This window comes from Aulonocara stuartgranti (assembly GCF_965226115.1).
Source record: "Aulonocara stuartgranti genome assembly, chromosome: 18".
Classification (NCBI taxonomy): domain Eukaryota; kingdom Metazoa; phylum Chordata; class Actinopteri; order Cichliformes; family Cichlidae; genus Aulonocara; species Aulonocara stuartgranti.
In genome coordinates, this window is record NC_138954.1 from 13,305,609 (window position 1) to 13,326,744 (window position 21,136).

The 21,136-nt window shown below is 39.2% G+C and overlaps 1 protein-coding gene across 1 annotated transcript; it reads left to right on the plus strand.

Moving 5' to 3' along the window:
- The first annotated feature begins 592 nt into the window (after nucleotides 1-592).
- lrrcc1 (leucine rich repeat and coiled-coil centrosomal protein 1) lies at nucleotides 593-18,709 on the plus strand. The gene is made up of 19 exons (XM_082513423.1): nucleotides 593-1,074; nucleotides 2,594-2,799; nucleotides 2,969-3,034; nucleotides 3,141-3,308; nucleotides 6,448-6,614; nucleotides 8,265-8,483; nucleotides 9,151-9,344; nucleotides 10,051-10,225; nucleotides 11,639-11,787; nucleotides 12,786-12,990; nucleotides 13,301-13,440; nucleotides 13,860-14,061; nucleotides 14,606-14,791; nucleotides 15,082-15,256; nucleotides 15,642-15,805; nucleotides 15,971-16,179; nucleotides 16,382-16,519; nucleotides 17,080-17,215; nucleotides 18,508-18,709. The coding sequence occupies exons 1-19, from the start codon at nucleotides 1,031-1,033 to the stop codon at nucleotides 18,616-18,618; spliced, it is 3,054 nt and encodes a 1,017-aa protein (XP_082369549.1). The 5' UTR covers nucleotides 593-1,030; the 3' UTR covers nucleotides 18,619-18,709.
- The last annotated feature ends 2,427 nt before the right edge of the window (nucleotides 18,710-21,136 follow it).

Below are 21,136 nucleotides of genomic sequence, written 5' to 3' on the forward strand. Positions count from 1 at the left end.
TAATTCCAGAACTGCAAAAACTGTCAACTGTCATCAGCTTTATGTTCTTCTATTTGTTTTACATGGTCAGAGTTGGTGTATTTCACTCTGGCTGTCATTTATCACTTTCACATAATTAAGCGTATGAAATTTCTCACACGTGTATTAATTTTATTCATTTACACTTTTAACTGAGTGTATTACAAATATCACAGTGTACACTGTGATATTATGAACCATTCCTGATTAATTCCCTGACATGCCAAACACCAGTGCTTCAGATTTAGTTTAGTTTAGCTTTGCTTTCCTTCTTTGATAAAACTTCAGAAATATTTAAAGATGTGACTCTAATGCATACTGGGTGATGAAATCAGGAAGTGCAGTAAAGCATTCAAAGGCAAAGGTAGAATAAGTCAGCAAAGGAAAAGTGGGATTGTCAAGTAGGTAAAGAACGAGGAGGTGAAGGCAAAGGAAAAGGCATATAGCGAGTTGTATTTGAGACAGGACACTAAGGAATGACAAAAGGACTTGTATTGATTGGGTAGGAAGAGGGATCAAGCTGAAAGGATGTGCAGCAGGTTAAGATGATTAAAAATTGAAATTGAAATGTACTAATGAGTGAAGAGAACATGTTACGTTTCTAGAGGTGGGCGGAGCAAAGAATCTGTCCCGGATGTGCCCGTTAGCGACGTCTAGTAAACAGGAAGTATGATACGAGAAGCGGTTAGTTCAACTGAACTCCAACGAACAATAAATTTACAACACTTTGTTAGAAAATGAAGTACGAAAGGCTTTTGGGCTCTCCCAGAAGTTGCAGTTGTTCTCTGTTGATGGCCTATAATAAGTTTGGCTCCTTTGAGGCCGCTCGGTAGTCGCTAAACTTTGGCTAGCCTGCTGGGTAACTTAGCAGGATTGTTCAGAGGATGTGTTCGTCGACTTTTTTTTAGCGAGTTTTCTACGTGTTTAGCCTGATGTCGGTAGCGGTTCCTTGGTTTATTTTGTTAGTTAGCAGACTTTACGCGTAGCGGTGGGACAGCTACATGTCGTCGTTATGGCAGGCAAGGAGCTGAGTCTTATTGACAAGAACATAACAAGGTAAAGTTACCTATTCACAACTAACGTATCAAAATTTACATTACATCAGCTAATAAGGGACTACTATGTACCACTGACGAACCGATTAAGTCTGGCATGAATATTTACTTACTTCATGACGAGCTTTACGTTACAATTTTAATCTGATGATAAACGTGATATTTATAAGGAACAATAAGACCCCATACAATGTGAACTATAACTCATTGCTGTATGAGAATGACACGTGTGAATAACATATGAATAACATTTTGTTGACATCAGTACCATTCTTCAATTGTATAGATCTGATTCTAGATAAGATAAAATAAGATGATACATTCCTGCGAGTGCAGACAAAGAATGCTGTAAATAATGTTGAATTGCGAAATGAAGTAACACAAATATTTTATTTCTTTAAAGTAAAGCCTAGATAAGTTAAGCACTGTGGGGAAAAGGCCTATATAGGTTATTAGCGTCATCTACTTCATTATCTAGTGAATACAGATTTTAAAAAGACTGTATGTTAGGTGGACAAAAGCTTTACTACCAAGAATTCAATATTACTGTCTTGCAATATGCAGACAAACAAGTGCAAATAAAAAAGGGCTATGTGGTTGTCAGTTTTAAATTAGTTCTAAATTCCCATGTTCTGTATATAATTTGAACTTTCTAGTCACTGTAATAGGCACACCTTTTCATTGCAGGGTAAGATGCATTTTCTCCTAATTCATTGTGGCAATTCATTGTTAATATTTTGGTCCATATTGAAATGTTGCAGATGTACAGATCCACATCATTTCTCCAATATTCTGTTGTTCAGGTCTGGTGACGCTGTATGAACTCTATCCTCAATTTCCTCGAGCCCTGCTGGAATGTGATTGGCTGAGTAAATATTTGTGTTTAATAGCAGTAGGACAGGTGTAACTAATACAGTGACTGATGGGTGTATGACAGACTGAAAATCCAAACCCAAAAATATTTTAATAACAGAAACCTATTCTCTTAGCTGAAAAGCTGTAACCAGAGGGCTTGACTTTTCTTAATTTATTCGCCGTCAGGACTTGCCAGTTATTCTGTTTGATTTCATGTTTGATTGCTTTTTCAGTTCTCACAGTTTGTGTAAAGACTATAACTCGCGAATATGGAGAGAATAGAAGTACAAGTAGAATCATCAGTCAACTGAGAGACACTTAGGCAACAGAAACTGTATTTGCATAAATGCCATGTTTTTAGTAGTCCACAAGAGGTTGCTTATCTGGAATATTTTCTTTGTAGTAAAATATGAGAATTGTCTTTAATGTCATTGAAAACTGAATACCCTCTAAGTTTTAAACACTTGGATTGAGTTTTTAGAATTTTCAGAGGAGATTTTACATCATTTAAAGTAAACTGTTAAGCAATTGATTAAATAAATTAACAATTTATTGTTATTGTTATAATAGTCATTAGTTGGTACACATTTACCTTCAGAACATGTACTTATTTGCACAAAGTTTTACCTTCCGCTGTGAATCTGACCTTGTTGCCCTCTTTCTAGCTTGCTAGATATTCCCCTGATACCCACTGTAGCGTCACTTAATCTGCACTGCAATCACATCCCGAGGATCGAGGGCCTGACCTCAGCTTGGCACCTGCGACACTTAGACCTTTCCTCCAATTGCATTTCTAAGATTGTGGGTCTGAGTTCCCTCACTTCCCTGAGGACTTTAAATTTATCCTGCAACTTAATCACCAAGGTTGAAGGTGAGTCTTTAGTCACCATTTAACAGAGATAATAAATGCCTCTGCTCTCTGTGAGTTCTCCAAGTAATAATTCTTTATTAGTGGATCTTGTGTTTACCCTGACATTGCTGTCACTGCTCTATGAGCTGTAAAATCACTCAGTTGTTAATGTCCTCTCCCTTCACTCCAGCACTGAATGGGCTTGTGAATTTAACGAGATTAAACTTGTCCTACAATCAGATAAATGATCTCAGCGGTGAGTTGAATTTTGCCTGAACAGTGTTTTCTTTTTCTGCATCCAAATGAGAATGCTAACAAGTGAATGATGCTTCAATGCTGTCAATTCTTCATGCCTTCATTAGGCTTGTTGTATCTCCATGGCACGGAGTACAAGCTGAAACACCTCAGTCTCCATAGCAACTACCTGGACAGCATTGATCACCTCCTGCAGTGCCTTCTGGGAATACAAGGGTTAAGAGAGGTGATTTTAAGTCAGGATGGCAGAGACAACCCTGTCTGTAGGTCACCAGGTAGGAAACCTTAACACTCATAGACAGGAGCCCTGTTCACATCTATAACAAAAAACTGGTACTTAACGATATTCAGAGGGTGAACAGTGATTGTAGAAATACAGATTTAAAATGCAGAGAGAACGGAAGCAACAAACGAGCCAGAAGCTTTGTGATATGTATTCAATATCTTATCTGAACCACAAGGCCAGCAGACACATCAGCTGATAGAGCCTGTGACCACTTCTGTATTGGAGTGCAGTTGTATCAAGCAGCTGATTGATGTGATAGCTGTACATGTTGACCTATCAGATGTGTAAATGCACTGGCCTGATGTAGGAGAACTAAACAAGAAGGCTTATGTTTGTTGGGATGGAATTTTCATTAAAACACAATGCATTGAAAACATGGTTTATCTAAAAGGGCATTAACTCAGCATTGAAAGTCATTGTACTTGTATATTTGAGCTGTTTCCCTCTGAATTAATTTGTTTCTGTTCCTTTCATTTTTAGTACGAACCTGTAGCTATACTGAATGTGTAATAACATACGCCCAGCAAGTGCAGCAATACGTTTTCACTGACATCAATGTAAATGGCTATATTAGAGCAGCGCTCTAATGGTGCGTGTGAGACTTGCTCCTCAAGCGGAAAAATATACCAGTCTTCCATATATTTATTTTTTACGCAATTTGTTCAGTCTTTTTTGCATTTAAAAAAAATGTTTGCGTGTGTGTATGTGTTTTTTAATGGAACCAGCAGTATACAGGAAATGACTTTGGGACTTATTTTGCCAATAGGAGCTCACTGTTGCAAAGTAAATTTGTCCCTTAAGTAGTGATAAAACTGTAGTCTGTAATTCAGACTAAATTAGCTTACTCATATTGCATACATTCAGTGTCAAATTTAAAGTTTTAAATATCTACAAATGCTGTGTTGTCATTGTTGTCCAAGTGTATGTTAGTTAGCTAGATGAAACATATCTTGTGGAAGCTTTTTTAGGTGCTTTTTCAGGTGTTACAACAGTGGGGTGAGCTAGTTGAGGTTGGTCTGATCCCAGCTTGTGTCCCACAAGGAATTGTCCATAAATCCACCCTCGTAATTGAAAGCCACATAGTTGCTCTCTCTGTGGTTTTGGCAGCTGATTTAATGGTCCTCCTTTTGTCAGCGGGATCACCTGCCTTTTCTTCAGCACGCATTAACTTGACATGCTTTCAATTTCCTCATCCATATGATGTTCCCAGAGTACTATTATTTCCAGCATAATCACTTCCTTGGTGAATGTGGACACAGTGGTCACGTCTGGCTGCAGTTTTGATATTATAATCTGGACTGAGAACTTCGGCTGCTTAACCAAGGCGGTAGTTTCAGCTTAGGGGCGAGATTTCTCTCCAATTCTTATAAAGGTGATAGTCATTGCCAGATGGTTGCATCTGGTGTTTCTAAAAGCATTTACCTTGAAGACCTGGTCATGGCACCAGCAATAGTGCTTGCCTCTAAAGGCTTTTGGACAGCTATTGAAAAGATGCTCGTTGGAACACCTTCCAGAGCAAAGAGGGCAGGGAGGTGTCTCTCTGTGACGAGGTTTTCTAGAGTGGATAGGACATCAAATACACCTTGGACAAAGAAGTCCAGTCTCTCCTAACGCCTTAGGTCATTGTTTTGAGTAAGAAAAGCATCTGGCAAGCTTCTTGGTAGCTGTTCATTCTTTGTTTAAGAACATCCCAAATTCACCTTTTGTCAGGCATTTTGCATGTATCACATAATGATGTAGATGAAAGACTGGACTGTCAACAAGGTGTTTGCTAAGTAGCAAAGAATGGATATAAATTCAGAAGAATAGGGGAAGAAAAACTCCCTTTGACACTTTGCAGACATTTAACATGTACCAACAAAGTCCTATAACACACTGAAGGAATGGAAAAATCCCAGGAAACATAATGGAGGGCACTTAAATGGAATGTCAACCATCTAATCTCAGAAGTCAGTGAGAAATCATCACATCAGCTACTATGAAAGATTATTATTGTTATTATTATTATTGTAAGATGTTCATTTTGTAATAATACTCTGTTAGTTGTGCTTTATGGTTGTGTCTCTGTTGTGTGCTCCTGGGCAGAGTTAGGCTAACTTGAGAATTGTGCGTAGTTTTGTAAGAAGGAAGACTAGAGTGCAGATGGGACTCCAGGGGGTATGATATTTTGGCTTTATTGATGGAGATAAGCACTAATGAGGTTTCCTGTTGTGGTGAACCAAAGACTATGATGTGATGTTTACTGCAGACTGGCTGTGGTAACAAGGCCAGGGTCTCTGATGGCAGGGGTGAGAGGAGATGAAAAGATGAAAAGTTGGAATTGTAACTTTGTTCCAGGTCTTCCAGGATCGCTTCTTTGGATTACACTTTATTTTGAGCATTTCCGCATCAAATGCGAGTATGTCAGTTCGCTGAATTTGCAAAAAGCAAAAGTTTGTTGTACGTTATCCAGTTACAGAAAAAAATAGGTTGATACATAAATTATATATATATAAAAAAGATAAACAATTTAATTCATATTTTCCAACTGCAGTTGGATCAAACTTTAATAATAGCACCCAGCATATCAGCTATGAACAGCAGTTTTAGAGGATATTTTTTCCAATTTTGCAGAATAACTGATTTAAAACTCCCCCTGTAATGAAAGTCCAGTGAATATCAGTCAAACTGACAGCCGCTATTAGTAATGACTGTGATCTTTTAATCTCTTTGTTTATCTTATATTTGGCTTCTTCATTAATTGGATTGGCTGCAGTTAAATTAATGTAAAAAGCTTTTCAGTGATCCTTTGCACCCATTATCCATATCTTCCAGTTAATGATTAATTCACAGCACTAGTTGTTGAAGGCGTCTCTTTTCATGTTGTTAAATACGAGAAGGCACTCTTGCAACTCTTGCTGTCTGTATGTGTAGATATACTTGCATAAGTTGTGCTCACTACCTATTAAATAGGGTACATCAGTAGTGCATATGAAGGTGACACACAGAGGTTATTCATTCAGAATGAATTATTTGATCTTTCATGAAGGTCATATGCACCACTGATGTGACATTACTGAATAAGAGACTCATGGCAATCAGGCCTCGACAGGTTTCTCTGATACACCTGCGTTCCTATCTTACTGCAGGTTACAGGGAGATTGTTTTGCGGTCACTGCCGCAGGTCTCTGTTCTGGATGGCCTAAACCGACTGGGAAACCGATCACCTCAAAGTCTCAGTAGTCTCTGTGATATCCCCGGTCTAGAAGATTACGTGGACCTTCTACTCTCATCTGACACAAGTCACAATGAACCGGTAATTTTTTATGCTAAGCTACTATCAATTCCAGTGTAGTTCTTTTATTTGTTTAGATATACTCACCATGCTTTAGGGACTTTTGTTATTAAATCCTGTTTTATTTGACCGGAAAGTCTCTCGCCATGTGTTTGCTTTTTTGCAACTGACACAAACATAAAGTTATTTCCCAACAATTAATTTACAGCTTTCATAACCAGAATCAGAAACTTTATTGTCATTGTCATGAGAACAACGAAATTAAGAATGGTCCCCGATCATTGCATCATCCCTAGCAATATCAAAATATAAATAAAACAATAAAATTCAATAAATAAAATAGATAGAATACTTAAAATACTAATAAGATATAACAGTAAAACATTCACATACATTCCCACACACATGCTTCAGACCGTGCATAGATTAACACAAGAGTGGCGTGATGGACATTTTTTTGTAGTATTCAGATGTGTTATTGCAGTTGGATAACAGCTGTGTTTGAGTCTATTAGTCCTTGCTCTGATTGCCCTGTACCGTCTGCCTGAGGGCAACAGTTCGAACAGGGAGTGGCCAGGATGTGAGGTGTCTTTTATGATGTTTTGGGCCTTTTTAAAACAGTGGGCGTTGTGTAGAACTTCCAGTGTGGGGAGAGGGCAGCCAGTGATCTTTTGGGCGGTGTTAATGATCCCTTGGAGTGCTTTCCTCTGAGCCCCTGTGCAGCTAGTGTACCAGATGCATATGCAGTAAGTTAGAACACTCTCAATGGTGGCTCTGTAGAATGTGAGACGCATGAGAACAAGAAAGTTGTAGAACAGTTTCCACTTATTGTATGAGTGATGCTCAACTGCCTGATAGGCAGCATATCAAAATCCTGCGCTCCTGATACAAAAGAAAGAAGAACCGAGAATTTTATTGTCATACACACCACAAATAACTGTGGGTATGTTGAGCAATGAGGTTCTTACTTTTCGGGTTCACTACACACAAATAAATAAATAAAATATAATAATAGATTAATAAGCACCGAAAAAATTTAATAAATAAAGCACGTACTATTTACAGAAGAGTAGAGGGTGGTTAGTTATGCAAAAACACAAATTCCATCTATCCCATCAGCTGTCGTAGGGCAGGATGCAGTGTACAGGTCGCCAGTCCATCAGAGAACAGACAGACAACCATTCACATCTTTACCTTTGTCCAATTTAAAGTCAACAATTAATGCACCTCTTTGTACCGTCGGAGGAAATCGGTTCACCCGGAGAAACCTCACACAAACACTTTGTATTAACCTAAGACAAAATATCATAATTACACAGCTTTGCTTATAGAAGACCTAATTATGTAGGTCTGCTTCGCTGCAACGAGGAATATCATCGAGCCAAATAGATTTCCCGGTTGTCACTGAATTATTGGAACATAATGAATTTATGTATACTGGGATGATGAAAGTTTGGTTGCTTTACAATATACTACTTTGCATATTCATTGCACCAGATGGCAGTTTCTGTCTGTTTTTCTACAGGAAAACAAACTGCAGTAGAAGCCATTTTTCTTGCCGTTATTAACTCTTTTCTGTCTCTGCAATGAAGTCCTGTAAATACATTATAATTCGAAACCACACTTTTGCATTTGGAAACTCTGAAATAAAAGTGAAAGTTTCCGTTGCAGGTCAGAGGCGATGCTCCTCTCACCACACCCCGCATTGACCAGCTGCTGACCCAGTTTCGTCAGAGAGGTGCTACCTCAGAAGTAATCACAGACCCAGTCACACAACCAGAACCTCCGCGCACACAGCCGGTTCGCTCCACTGTGACTGATAAAGGAGACCCTGTTAATGAAGAGCGCATCAGGAAACTGGAGCACCAGATGTCCCAGCTCATCCAGCAGGTGTACACCTTTTTGAAGATCAATTTTTTACGCATATGTGCCTTGTTGTTTTTTTTTTCTTTTGTTTTTTGGCTTTTTTTAAAATAATGATAGTAGGAAAAGGTGGGAAAGAAAAAGTTGTACTAAATGTTAATGTAATTGATGTTCTCTTAATCTACTGCACTTTGAAGTTATTTGTTCAATATAAATTATTCATGGCGATATTTTGAAGTCATCTTTACATAAATTAATTTTTGCACATTTGGCAAATGGTGATTAAATGGTGATTTATCCCCAAATAAAGTAGTGTGCAAAACTCCTAAATCACCCCTCTGCTCTTTATATTTTGCTTATAATGAGCCAGGCTTTCTTGTCATTTTTACCCCTCCCAGCTGTAAGTAGCCTATCTGTTGAACACAGTGGAGGCTCTATCATGGTTTCGGGCAGGATTTCAGCCACTGATGTTGGGGATCTTGTCCCCAAAAAAGTATATTCATATTTGACCCACCATCTGAAAAGAGTCTGATCACAGCTTCAAACTGTAAAAACTCTGTTTTTGCCTTATGTGCCATTTGTGTTAACTGATGTTGGTGTACCTATTTCCCAGTTTTTTATATTTCCTAGAAAAATATAAGGAACCGGGGGGTGACAAAAAAACCCTTTAAGTATTTCTTTGTTATTTACCCAGAACCCTGCAGATAATAAATCCAGAAGATCTGCCCATTCTGTGGTGATGGTACGGAAAGCCAAGCGGGACACAGACCGCACTTCAGAAAGTGAATGTGACAGCGGGAAGGAAAACAGGAGGCAAACGAGAATTCCCAAATACCATGACAGCGTAACATCGTCGACAACCACCAAAGAGACCAAGAGATCAGAGAGGTGATTCTGCACCAAAAGAGATTTCTGGTGTCATGTTAGCTGCTTTGAAATGCCATCATGTTTATATTTGGACTCCCTGATTTTGTTATAGCAGCTGAGATCCAACTTAGCAAAGCCTAAAACTTGATGAACCTAAACTATGTGAAGACATTTTCAGCACTGGTGGGCACTACATCAAAATCAGAGAGTGTACCTCTAAGCAATGATAATCACATTCATACATTCACCAAACAATATGCAGCAATGGGTTTTTCCATATTGTTCATCATGCATCAACTTAATATTATCAGGTATCTTGATTAGAGAAATTCCTTTTACCTCCCACTTGAGAGGGGGTGATAAATTTTCCTCAGAGAGATGATATGTTATAGATGTTTCTCCTCTCTGTTAGAAATTACCGCCGGCAGCTCACTCGCATGATTAATGGCCACGCTTCTCTGGTCAACCCCCTCATCTTACTTCATCATCCACTAATGACATGTGCTTAAGATTCAGAAATTTAACTTAAGTAATCTCACAATAGCCCTCATCAAAAAAAGGTTACTTTGAAATATTACTTCAAAATTCAAAGTTGTTCAGACTTTGCTTCCCTATAAAACTCAGTAAATCTTCTGCTTTGACCTTTGTTTAGCCAGACATTAGCTGGAGGGTTGTTTAGAATCTATTTTACAGCCAGTTTAATACTTGTGATTTGTTTTATGTGCAGCGATCAGGAGAATCATAAACGGAGGGCTTCAAAGTCTGCCGTTGGATCCAGGACGAAGGCTGGTAGCACAGGGAGTGCAGAGGCAGTGAGGCCAACAAGGAAAGGACCTTTAAGAGCAGCTAAGGCCTCAGGCGATATGAAAACCAGATCCACTGAAGAGGAGGAAACCTACAGGGTACACGATGGACGGGTCACCTAGCTGCTTCTGTTTTTATTGAGTGACTGTAAAATAGAAACGGTTCTGTCCCCATTCAAAAAGAGAGTAAATTGGTGTTTGCAGAAACATTTGTGTAAACAAAAAAAAAAAATGCAGGAATAGAATAAATGGATAATGCTTTTAGAAGGTGACAGCAGAAATAGGACCACAGTAAACAGAAGGTTTTTCATGTTTTGCTCTTTGTTTCTGAGAGCTTTGTTTCAGTAACATTGACTTTATCTTTGTGATGTCAATAACTTCTTTGTGGTAACTTTGTTAAATTATGCGCAAAATAGAGTTCAAGCCAGTAGTCCATCATCTGTTTGGTTATTTAATTTCAGTACATTTAATGAAACTCTTGGTTTTTTGTTGTGATAAGAAAACATTCGATTCCTTTCCACAAAGAAAGTTTCTATTTTTTCAATCATTTATTCAACAAAAATATCAACAGATCCAACATTCTTCTGTCAAAGTAACAGAACAAACTTCTTGTAGGCATTTCATGCAGTTCTCTACAAGTCTCTTACATTAGTTTGCTGATATTATTTGACAACCTCCATGTAAAATTCATTCTATTGCAAGAGATTAATGATTTTTCATACTTATACTGTGTGCTTCAAATGCCCCCAACATCTGAAATGATTTAAATCTTTGCTTCTTGTTCTTTGTCTGCCATTCTTTATCCTGCTGACGGGTCCACTTTTACTTCAACGTTTGGACAAACGCTCGTCTGTTATCTTCAAGCAGAATTCACAGTTCAATCAATTCCTGCAAACTCCCCAATCCTGAGGCAACAAAGCAACACCAGTCATAATATTTCTACAGTCATAATTCACAGACTCTTTCAGGGTCTCTTCCTGAAAAACTGTGATTCATATGCATCGATAATATCTGCTGCCACTGTGGCCAAACAACTCTTTTATTTGATCTGCCCGTTCAGAGCATATTATTTTAAAAAAAAGCAAAAAAAAAAAAAAAGCAGTGTCATGTCCTCCATGTTTATTGGCAGATGGTAGTTGTTCTTTAATGTTTTTTTGGACAGCACAGGCTTTTGTTTCTGGCACGTATCCCATGCAGTAATTTCTAATATTGGATTTATCCTCAAAGCAGATGTAACACGAGAGAAAAATGGTGGAAATATCTTTTATTCCTAACAATATTTTTTGAGGGGTACTCACTTGTTTATACAGGGGGGTAAAAATCCTCAATGTTGCTTTCATTGTTCCTACAAAAACAACGAGATGCTTTAAATAAAACTGTAAAAAACACTTGAGCTGTAAGAATAAATTGGTATTTCAACTTAAAGAAAAAATGACTTTTTTTTTTTTTTTTTTAAGCGTTCAGCGTGTGTTTACTCTGGGAATTCATGCTTTGTGTATGTGTTCTGCTCAGACGATTGTGGAGGAGCGTGACCAGGAACGGGAAAGACGCTGGAAAGCAGAACAAGCTGTGAGAAAGCTAACAGAGGAGCTCAAGTGCCTGCAGACCAAGGTCAGCGAGGAAAAGGACCTTCAGAGCATGGCCCTGCACACTACAGACAGGTAAGAGGGAGGCACATTTACCGTGGACGCCTCTCATCACAAACCTCCACTTGAATCTGTTAGGCAGCTCTAAAGCAGATATCATGCTGGAAAAAAAAGCGATAATTGAACTCTTCTCTGTGGATTTTAGTTGTCAGCTTCATAATGGATCCTCATCTGTTTCTACTCTCTTCATCTTTTGTATTGGCTCTCTTGAGACCAAGGCCTGCTGCGTGTCTCATTGTTCAACAATGAGTATCTATCCCACCATTAAAATGTCTCACTATCACGGTGCCATAGTCTCTTTAGAAATCATGCTCACATTTTGGCTCCATTACACCAAAAACCTTTCAAGTATGCCTGCAGTTGTCTGCGATAATAAAGCTATTTAGTATAAAGATCATTAAGCGACGCAGCCATCCTGATTATATACCTAACGTTTAAATTTCCAGAGGCTTTGATTAAATATTCCTATCTCTGCTGCCACAAGGCCATTTTACTTCTGCTCTGTACGGTCTTCGCTGGCACCACATCCTGCTTAGATAAATCTGCATTATGGTTGTAATTAGAGGCCCGATGACGCGCATATGTCAGCAGTATTACACAAATCAATCTTAACTGTCACTTTCTAATGACACTGAACACGGCTGTTACTGTTGCCGTCCATGCTCAGCGAGAGACAGATTACAGTGACTCATCAAAGCACATTTTAATAGTGGACTACTGTGTGTGAGCTGCTTCTACTGTTTTATAGTTTCTTAGTTGTCCCCTGTGTGCCTCATTTCCATTTCTACTTCCATTGTCTCTCCCATGAGATAAGATTTTGACTATACTATAGCGTTAGAGTTCTTCAATTTCAAAAGCTATCACATATTTGACACTATGGAAGGACAGCCAAGGGCATCACAGAATTGGGGAGTGCTTTCTGGTACCAATTTCTATATAAAGTGAAAAGAGAAATTCAGAGTAGTACCGCGGCTTCCCTTGGACACCCTTATCGTATTTTTCTCCCCGTCCAGACTGAAAGAATTGCTGCTGAAAGAGCGATCGGGGCACTCTGAGCTGCAGGCTCGTGTTGAGGAGCTGGAGGGGAGGTGTCGATCCCTAACCCAGCAGCTGGAGCAGGCCCGCAGCTGTGAGGAGCAGCACAAAACTGCACTGCATAGACTGGAGGAAAGCGTTTCCCACGGAGAGGCGCTTAGGGCTCACCAGCAGGCTGAAGAGGTACAGATGTTCGCTTATTTCCCCTAGAACAAATCATGTTGATAAAGATAAGGTATATTCAGTCAGGCGGTGCTAATCGATGCTCGACATACAGTTTTTCTCCCATCAAAGCAAGTTTATCACACTGCTTCTGCTACATTCGATTACCTGCCGCTGAGCTCCCCTTATCGCTCTAATTTTTGATTGTAACGACGCATTAGTTCACTGATCCAGCCTGGAGTGAATACATTCAGATAGATAAAAGGATTCAGTACAGAGAGGTCATTCAGCTCTGACAGGCTGGTATAAAACATGTGCTGACCTTCCTCAGATAAAAAGGCAACAGGAACTGCAGAACAAGGCAGCAGCTCTGAAGAGAGAGTTGGACATCCAGAGAGCGTCAGTACGACAGCACAAAGACAAACTGCAGCAGCTGCATGAACTGCTGGCAACCAGGGAACAAGAGCACAGGTACATCTAAGAAGAAGAACCCCTGCTAAATATAAAGTTCATCTTTAGATGCCATGGAAACCATTTCTGTAAAAGAGTTGCTTCTCATGAGCAGTGTGATCCTAGATAAATGCAACATTTTCTCATAAATTTTGAAATATTATAAAATGCTTAGAAATCTGGAAAAGTTTTATTATTGCTTATTTGTCATGAATCCCCCAAGGTACCCGATTGAATGCCAAGTTTCAAGGGGTTCTAATATCTAATGTTGTTTAATTTAGAAATTTGCATCTAAATTAAATATTGGATGCAAATGCAAAAAAAGATACAAATGCAAAAACAGATTACAATAAGCAGTTACATGCCTTTAGAGTTTCTGTTGACAACACAGTCTCCATTTAAAGAGGCGTTTATCCTCGTTTGCGTCATTCTTCCTACAGAAAACAACTAGAGTTGCGGTTACAACCCGGTGGGGCAGATTTTCATGATGCTGTGGCGAAGGAAGTGGCATCAGTGGAAGAAAGGCACAGCCACAGGGAGGCGGAGCTGCAGGAGAAGCTGGCAGAGGGCAGGAAACAGTACACTGCTCTGGAGGACGAGTTCCGCATGGCGCTAACCATTGAGGCTGCTCGCTTCTCTGAGGTCTGCTAAAAGATGGACCCCTGCCATCCAGATGGCCTATAATCACTGTAATGTTGCCCTGAATTTTACACTACAATCTCTGAGCAGTCCAGCTGATAAATGATTACTTTGAACACTAAAAAGTGAAATGATTGAACTTGATTTCACCCAGTTGGGAGAGACTTGGCTGATGGGTTTTTTTTTCAGCACGATGGGGAAAACTGGTATTGAATTAGGATCTTTTGCCTCTGGACAAGTAGTCTTTGATTGTCACATGGACAGAAGCTTACAAAAGGATTGGGCTCGAATCAATTCAGAATGTTCAAAAATGTAATCTCATTTTTGATTGCTACTGCTTGCACAAATTTCTGCTCTTAGTCACCCAAACTTGTGACCTTTGAGAAAAGTGTGAAAAAGCTATTGTGGGGCACGTGTTTCTGTAAAGCCATGGCTCTGAAACTGTTCTGACCGATTAAAGTGTCAGGTAATGCTCGGACCTACGCTTTGGTTAACTCCCAAGATTTCTTATTAACATTCAGTTCCACACTCTCACTTTTTTCTGTAGGTAAAGGAGGCGTGTGATCAGATGACTGCAGAGCTGATGGAATTCAAGGCAACCCTGGCCCAGTCCCAAGAGAGGGAGAGGAAATCAGGCTCTCTAGTGCAGGAGCTCACTGCTATGGTCAAAGAACAGAAGAGCCGCATCTCTGAGCTCATCAAAGCCAAGAGAGATGCTGTCACTGATCTAAAGGTGTGCAGCATTGCAGTAAGAGAGGGAGATGTGGGTGATTTTTATTCCAGCATTTCAACTGGATTTGAGCCCAGATTGCAGGATTTAAAATATTGAAATATGACTTCATGTGAGATAGCATGGGCACAGATTCATCAGTCACTGCCTTTTCAAAAACATGTTAACCCTGGTCCTGTAGGAGACTGACTACTTTGAGACATCATGAATACTGAATGGTCCAGCTGCCTTCCCATCTGCCATCCATGACAGATGGCCATTGATCATTAATACTGTCTGTCTCTCTCTGCCAGAGCCGTCTGCATTCCTTGGAAGCAGAGGTAGGACAGGACCGGCATCTTGGCCTGCAGCTAGAGTTGCTTAAGAAAGATAAGGCTAGAGTGTTGTCTCAGCTCATGGCTCAGGAGTCGGTGATAGACGGCCTCAAGGTAGAGAGGAAGATTTGGGGCCAGGAGCTCGCTCAGCAAGGTGGGAAAAATTCAGGAGAGTACTTGTTTTGCACCTTGAGTCTGCCCTGCAGTGCACAGAAAAAGCTGATAATGCAGTTTTAGCTGTTTATTGGCAATCAGTGGTGCGGGTCCTCCCTGGAGCCAATCTAATGCACTGACTTGTGCTTAACTCGTAAAATTTTGGAGATTTCCACCTTAGAGGTAATTTAAAAAGAGGCTCAATGCAGTACGTGCTGATTTACATTTTTATCAGGTAAAAGTCTGCCATCTAGTGGTTATAGCCCAGATGCACAATTAGAAAACACCGGGCCAGCTTTCTTTTTTATATCCCTCTTAACGTTTGTCTTCCACATGTGTTTACATAGAGAGTTAAAGCGACATTTTGATGGGTTATTCTTTTCCAGGAGCGTCTTTGGCTCAGGACCGTGGTCGTTTAGAGGCCAGGATAGAGGTGCTGAGTGCTGAGTTGGAGGCTCAAAGGAAACAGAATGAGAAGGACAATGATACTCTTAGAATCAAAGCCAAAATCATGGACGACCAGACAGAAACCATTCGCAGACTCAAAGAGGTAGGTTGAGAACTTGTTTTACTCAAGCCAGAGGGCTCAAACTCCAAGCTAAACAACAACAAAACAAAACTTTTGTGTTTTAACCGTCATTGTTGTGCTTTGTAATCATTTATGCATTTATTCATATTATCATGCAGTTTCTCATTATCAGTCACTGCTTTGTAGTCCTTGCAGGAGCGTGATGATCAGATCCGAAGGCTGAAGGAGGAGGCAGCAAAGGCTCAGAAGAGGCTTCAAGAGCAGCTGGAGGAGGAAACAACCCAGCAGGCTGAACTGAAAGAGCAAGTGGAACATCTGAGCCTGCGCAAGGAGGAACTGAAGCAGCAGCTGGAAGACAAGGAGGCAGAGCTCGAGCAGGTCAAAAGAGTTTACAGGCAAGTACCCCAGCATAACCACAAAAAGGAAAAGGGCCTGCTTTAGGCAGAGTACTTTCTGACATTTTAGGGTAACAATTGTGTTTAAATCAAACAAGTTCCAATGTTAGTGGTGCTACTGACCCGAAGATGATCAGACATTAAAGCTTTAAGCTGTTTCTAAACCAGTATGTTTTATGCTTTGTGTCTTTCATCTTTTTAGTGAATCCACTAAGAAGTGGCAGGAGAAGGCAGACTTGCTCACTCGGCTGGAGAGCCAGGTGAAGCGTATGAAGGAGAACTTTGATTCCAGGGAGTGCTTGCTGCTGGAAGAAAGAGAAAAGGCAACAGAAGCACACAGGTATGTTAAATATCAAGTTATTCTCTCCCGGTTGTTCAGAGACTGCCCTTATCAGGGACTTTCAGTGATACTTTTGCACTGCTGCTGGTTCACTCTCTTGGGTCAGGCATGTTGAAATGCATTTTATTTGCCTTTCTTTGTGTCTAGAGTGCTGTTGTTTGGTTTCTATCATTGATTGTTGTGTGTTTGATGTTTGCCTGCCTGCTGGGAAGAACTCAGAAGAAAGATGATATATAGCTTTGTAGATTTTGCACCAGTAAGAAGTAGTTTTTAACAAAGCCCTTATGAAACTGTAATGTTATGGTACTTAAAAAGTCTCAGATGTCATATCAGGATTAGGAAAGTGTTTGAGTCTTTTCCCCATAAAGCAAGGCAAGGTGAATGCTTTTGTTGTAAATAAATGATCACATAAGGCTGCACTTCCTGTGTTAGTACTTTATACCTGTGGCCTTTCACCATCAAAAACGCAGACATGTATTTTTCCCAAGGCAGCATTTGGAGAGCATCCAAAGTACCACTCCTTACGCAACCTGTCACGTTTGTGTTGGTCTGTTCCGCAGAGCTGCACTAGAGAAATTACACTGCGTGGACGATGCTTTCCGTCGACAGCTGGAGTCCGTCCAGGCTGCCCATCAAGCTGAGCTTCTGGGACTTGCTAATGAAAAACACCAAAAGATAGAAGAGGCCAATCAGAAGGTAAAATGTGGGCAGCTTTCCCACAAATGTTTTTTTCTCCAAAGTGGAAGAAAGAAACTGGTATGTCTGGGTATGAGAAAGGGGAACGCAAGCGTTGGTTTGCCTCCTCTGTGACAGTTCAAAAATAAGGTGTAAGAGAGGCTGCAACGGAAGCATTTCGTAACAGACTTTAGTCGCTTGCTTCACTGTTGGATTCATAATTCATTATAAATTATGGGGAGGATTCAGTCACTGAAAAACTGAAATTCTTCTCATACTGTAACGGTTTGTTGTTATGCAACAGTTGATGACATTCATCACTTTTTCTGGTCAAAATAAAAGTCACTGTGACAACGTTAGATTTAAAAAATAATGATGAGGAAAATGTTTTAAAGTAAAGCATGTTTTCTTTTGTCATACCTCCAGTCAAGGGGTGGGTTTTCTTCAGAGGGCTATGTTGTCTAACATAAAGTAAGTAAAGTGCTGCACTTTGATGTAAACGTGGTACACACAGCATTGAATGATAGTCCACAGATTTTTGTACACATTACAAATAAGAATGGGACCTCAGTCCAAAAACCAAGAAGTGAGCTTGTGCAACATAGTTTTGTTCTGCATTACATCTTTGAAGTAGTGCTGAATGACAATAAAGTAAATCTTGACACCCCCCCAGAAAAATATGAGTAAAAAGTGCTGTAGTGCACAGAAAAGCTTTGTTTGTGTGGCACACATTCATTTGGAGTCTTACTGAATGGTATTATTGGGGGCAATTGTGGCTCAAGAGTTGGCAGTTCATCTTGTAATCAGAAGGTTGCCGTTTCGAGCCCCGGACAGTCTCGGTCGTTGTGTCCTTGGGATGTGGCTGCAATGTAGCTTGCCATCACCAGTGTGTGAATGTGTGTGTGAATGGGTCGATCACTGAATATAGTGTAAAGCGCTTTGGGGTCCATAGGGACTAAGTAAAGCACTATACAAATACAGGCCATTTACCATTTACAGATGTATTAGACTTAATCATCTCAACATAAAATATACATAATAGATAAAATTGATACATAAAATATGCCATTTCCTTTTTTTGTTGGATTGTTTATTTGTCCTTTTAAGACACCCAGGGCTGGGTTGAGATGGTTCAGCGACCGGTTCTGGCCCTCTGGTCATATGTTGCCAATGTGTGCTCTGGTCATTGCCTGGTTTTAATTGCATTTTACCCATCAAGACATGGTTAATAAAATGCTAGTTAACATACAAATGTTTTGAAAAGCAGTTTGTGTTTCTGCTGCTGATGTTGTCTGTCTGTGCTTCTTCCTCAGGTATTTGAAGTGGAGGAGGAGATGCGGCAGCTCCTGGAGGAGACAGAAACTAACAAGAGAATCATGGAAGAGAAAATGAAACGTCTCAGCAGTGTACTAAAAGACTTTTAACAAATAACGGGGTTGTTTTTGTATTTTTGTTTTAGAATAAGTTCTATTTTAGTACTGTATTATTTATTCAATAAATTCTTCTTTGATCTTATTTTTGTTTTCTGTTTCTAACCAGAGACCACAAAAGGCTAATGAGACATAATGATTTAACAGTTTGTGGTTAGTTCAGATAGAAAGAAGCTAAATTGTGTTCTTAAATACAGAGTTACATTAAGAACAATCATAACTACTCCAGTTCCGAGTAAACACAGGAAAGCACAAAACTGACTGCTTTAATGTTATGTCACTACGTTATGCAAACCTGCAGTTTTATTTAAGGCTGAAATGGTTATTAAATTACAGCTTTGTGGTCTAACTGCTCCAAGATAGGCAGGTAAACAGAAATTAATTCAGAAGGTTTTCCTTTCATTTAAAATGAAGAAATACAACCTTAATTCCAAAAAGTTTGGGTGCTGTGATGAATGTAAACAAAAACAGAATGCAATTTTTTGCACATCTCATAAAGCCATATTGTAGTCATAATAGAAAAAATAAAATACATTAATTGTTTTAAGTGAATAGATATAATATTTTAAGAAATAAAAAAATAGGATAATTTTCAATTTGATGATTGTCACACATCTCAAAAAAGATGGGCTAGGGCCATGTTTACCACTGTGTGGCATCCGTTCTACTTTAAGCAACAGTCTGTAAATATCTGGGAACTGAGGAGATCAGTTCTTGGACTTTTGGGAGAATGGTGTTCCATTCTTGTCTGATTCTAACTGCAATGAAAGGTCTGGACTGTTGGAGGCCGGTTTGGCACATGGACACCTCTACTGTGAAGTCCTGCTGTTGTAATAGCTACAGTATTTGGTTTAGCATTGTCTTGCTGAAACATGCAAGGCCTTCCCAGAAAAAGATGTTGATGGGAGCATATACCGTAGTTTTCGGGTCATAAGCCGCTACTTTTTTCCCACACTGTGAACACTGCGACTTATACTGACGTGCGGCTAATGCATTTCTTTTTTCATGCGGCCAAAAACATTTTGCCTGGTAACAGTAGACCAATCAAAATGACAAGTAGTGTATATATACACGGTATATATTTTTATCAGTTGTTAAGAGACGTTGTAATGTTGTTTGTGCACTGTTCCGTAAAAAAACCATAAGCAACGTAATTTGTGTGTTACGATACGTACGTAGACTTAAAGGTAGCCGTGTTACAGGCGCTGTTCGAGGAAAAAAAGCATTTGCAGTATGTATTTTTGTATGTTACCATAACGTTTATGTTACCATGTTTATGTTACCTTATATTAAACGTTAAAAATCCTCACGTGTAATATTTCTGTGTAAATATCTCATATTACAGGTGAAACGCATACGGCTTAAAATCCGGTGCGGCCTGTACAAGTACAAAATTGATTTTCTTTCTACAATTAGAGCATGCGGCTTTTAATCAGGTGCGCTCTGTAGTTCGGGAATTACGGTATATTGCCCTACAACCTGTAGACCCTGCAACATAAATAGTGCATTTCCAGAGGTGCAGGCTGCCAATTTGCCATTGATGCTAATGGACCCCTATATCATCAGAGATGACAGGCATATAATATTTAATTTTGGCCTTGTCCCAGAATCTTTTGATGCTATCACATACTGTAGATGATGAGATATTCAAAGTATTCACAATTTCACGCTGATGAACAGTTTTCTGAAATTGTCATTTATAATGCAATTTGTAGTGCAGGTCTTTTTTTTCATATTTGTGAACCTGTTCTTCCTCTGCTTATCTTTACTTCTGAGAAAATCTGCCTCTATGATACACCTCTCTTTTTATAACCAGTCACATTACTGACCTGTTGCTAGTTAATTAGTAAAATAGTCCTTTGGCCTCTCTCTCTCTCTCTCTCTCTCTCTCTCTCTCTCTCTCTCTCTCTCTTTTAAATCATTTTTTTTCAGGCTTTCATTGTCCCAGTGCTGTCCTTTTTGGGATATGTTGCTGCCATCCATCAAACTCAAAATAAGCTAGAACTTGTCATTATAAAACAAAATGTCTCAGTTGTGAATAACAAAACACCCCATGGGATCATGAGATTTAAAAGTCACTTCACTGTGATTTTACAGATGTCCAAACATTTTTGTAATTTGTGTTAAATAGGTGCTATATATAATCCTGTATATAGGATTAGTTGTTAGGATTAGTTGATTTTTCCCCATTTTAAAAAATAAAAATGACAAGAATGTTAAGTTACTATGACTTATCAAGTAAAGATAAAAAAAAAAGTTAATTTGAATATAGTGTTTGGGAATTTTACCAAAATATGATAAGATATACTTAGATGGTATGAAATCCTTGTTAGGAAAGCTAAATTTAAACACGACCTATAACAAAATAATTTAAATAAGTAGAATAGCTCAATAAAATGTTATATGTTTTTTTTAATTAGTTAAAAAAATGCTAACCTATATTTTTGGCTGCTATGGGCTTCCATACTAATACTAATCGTACCGATTGGTCAGTGATGTTTGATGTGCGGGG

Excerpts from the sequence above, each read along its gene's own strand:
- lrrcc1 (XM_082513423.1), top strand. The coding sequence starts at position 1,031 with ATGGCAGGCAAGGAGCTGAGTCTTATTGACAAGAACATAACAAG. Across the intron at positions 11,788-12,785 it reads GCCCTGCACACTACAGACAG|ACTGAAAGAATTGCTGCTGA; the intron begins GTAAGAGGGAGG and ends CTCCCCGTCCAG. Across the intron at positions 16,180-16,381 it reads CAGGTCAAAAGAGTTTACAG|TGAATCCACTAAGAAGTGGC; the intron begins GCAAGTACCCCA and ends TCATCTTTTTAG.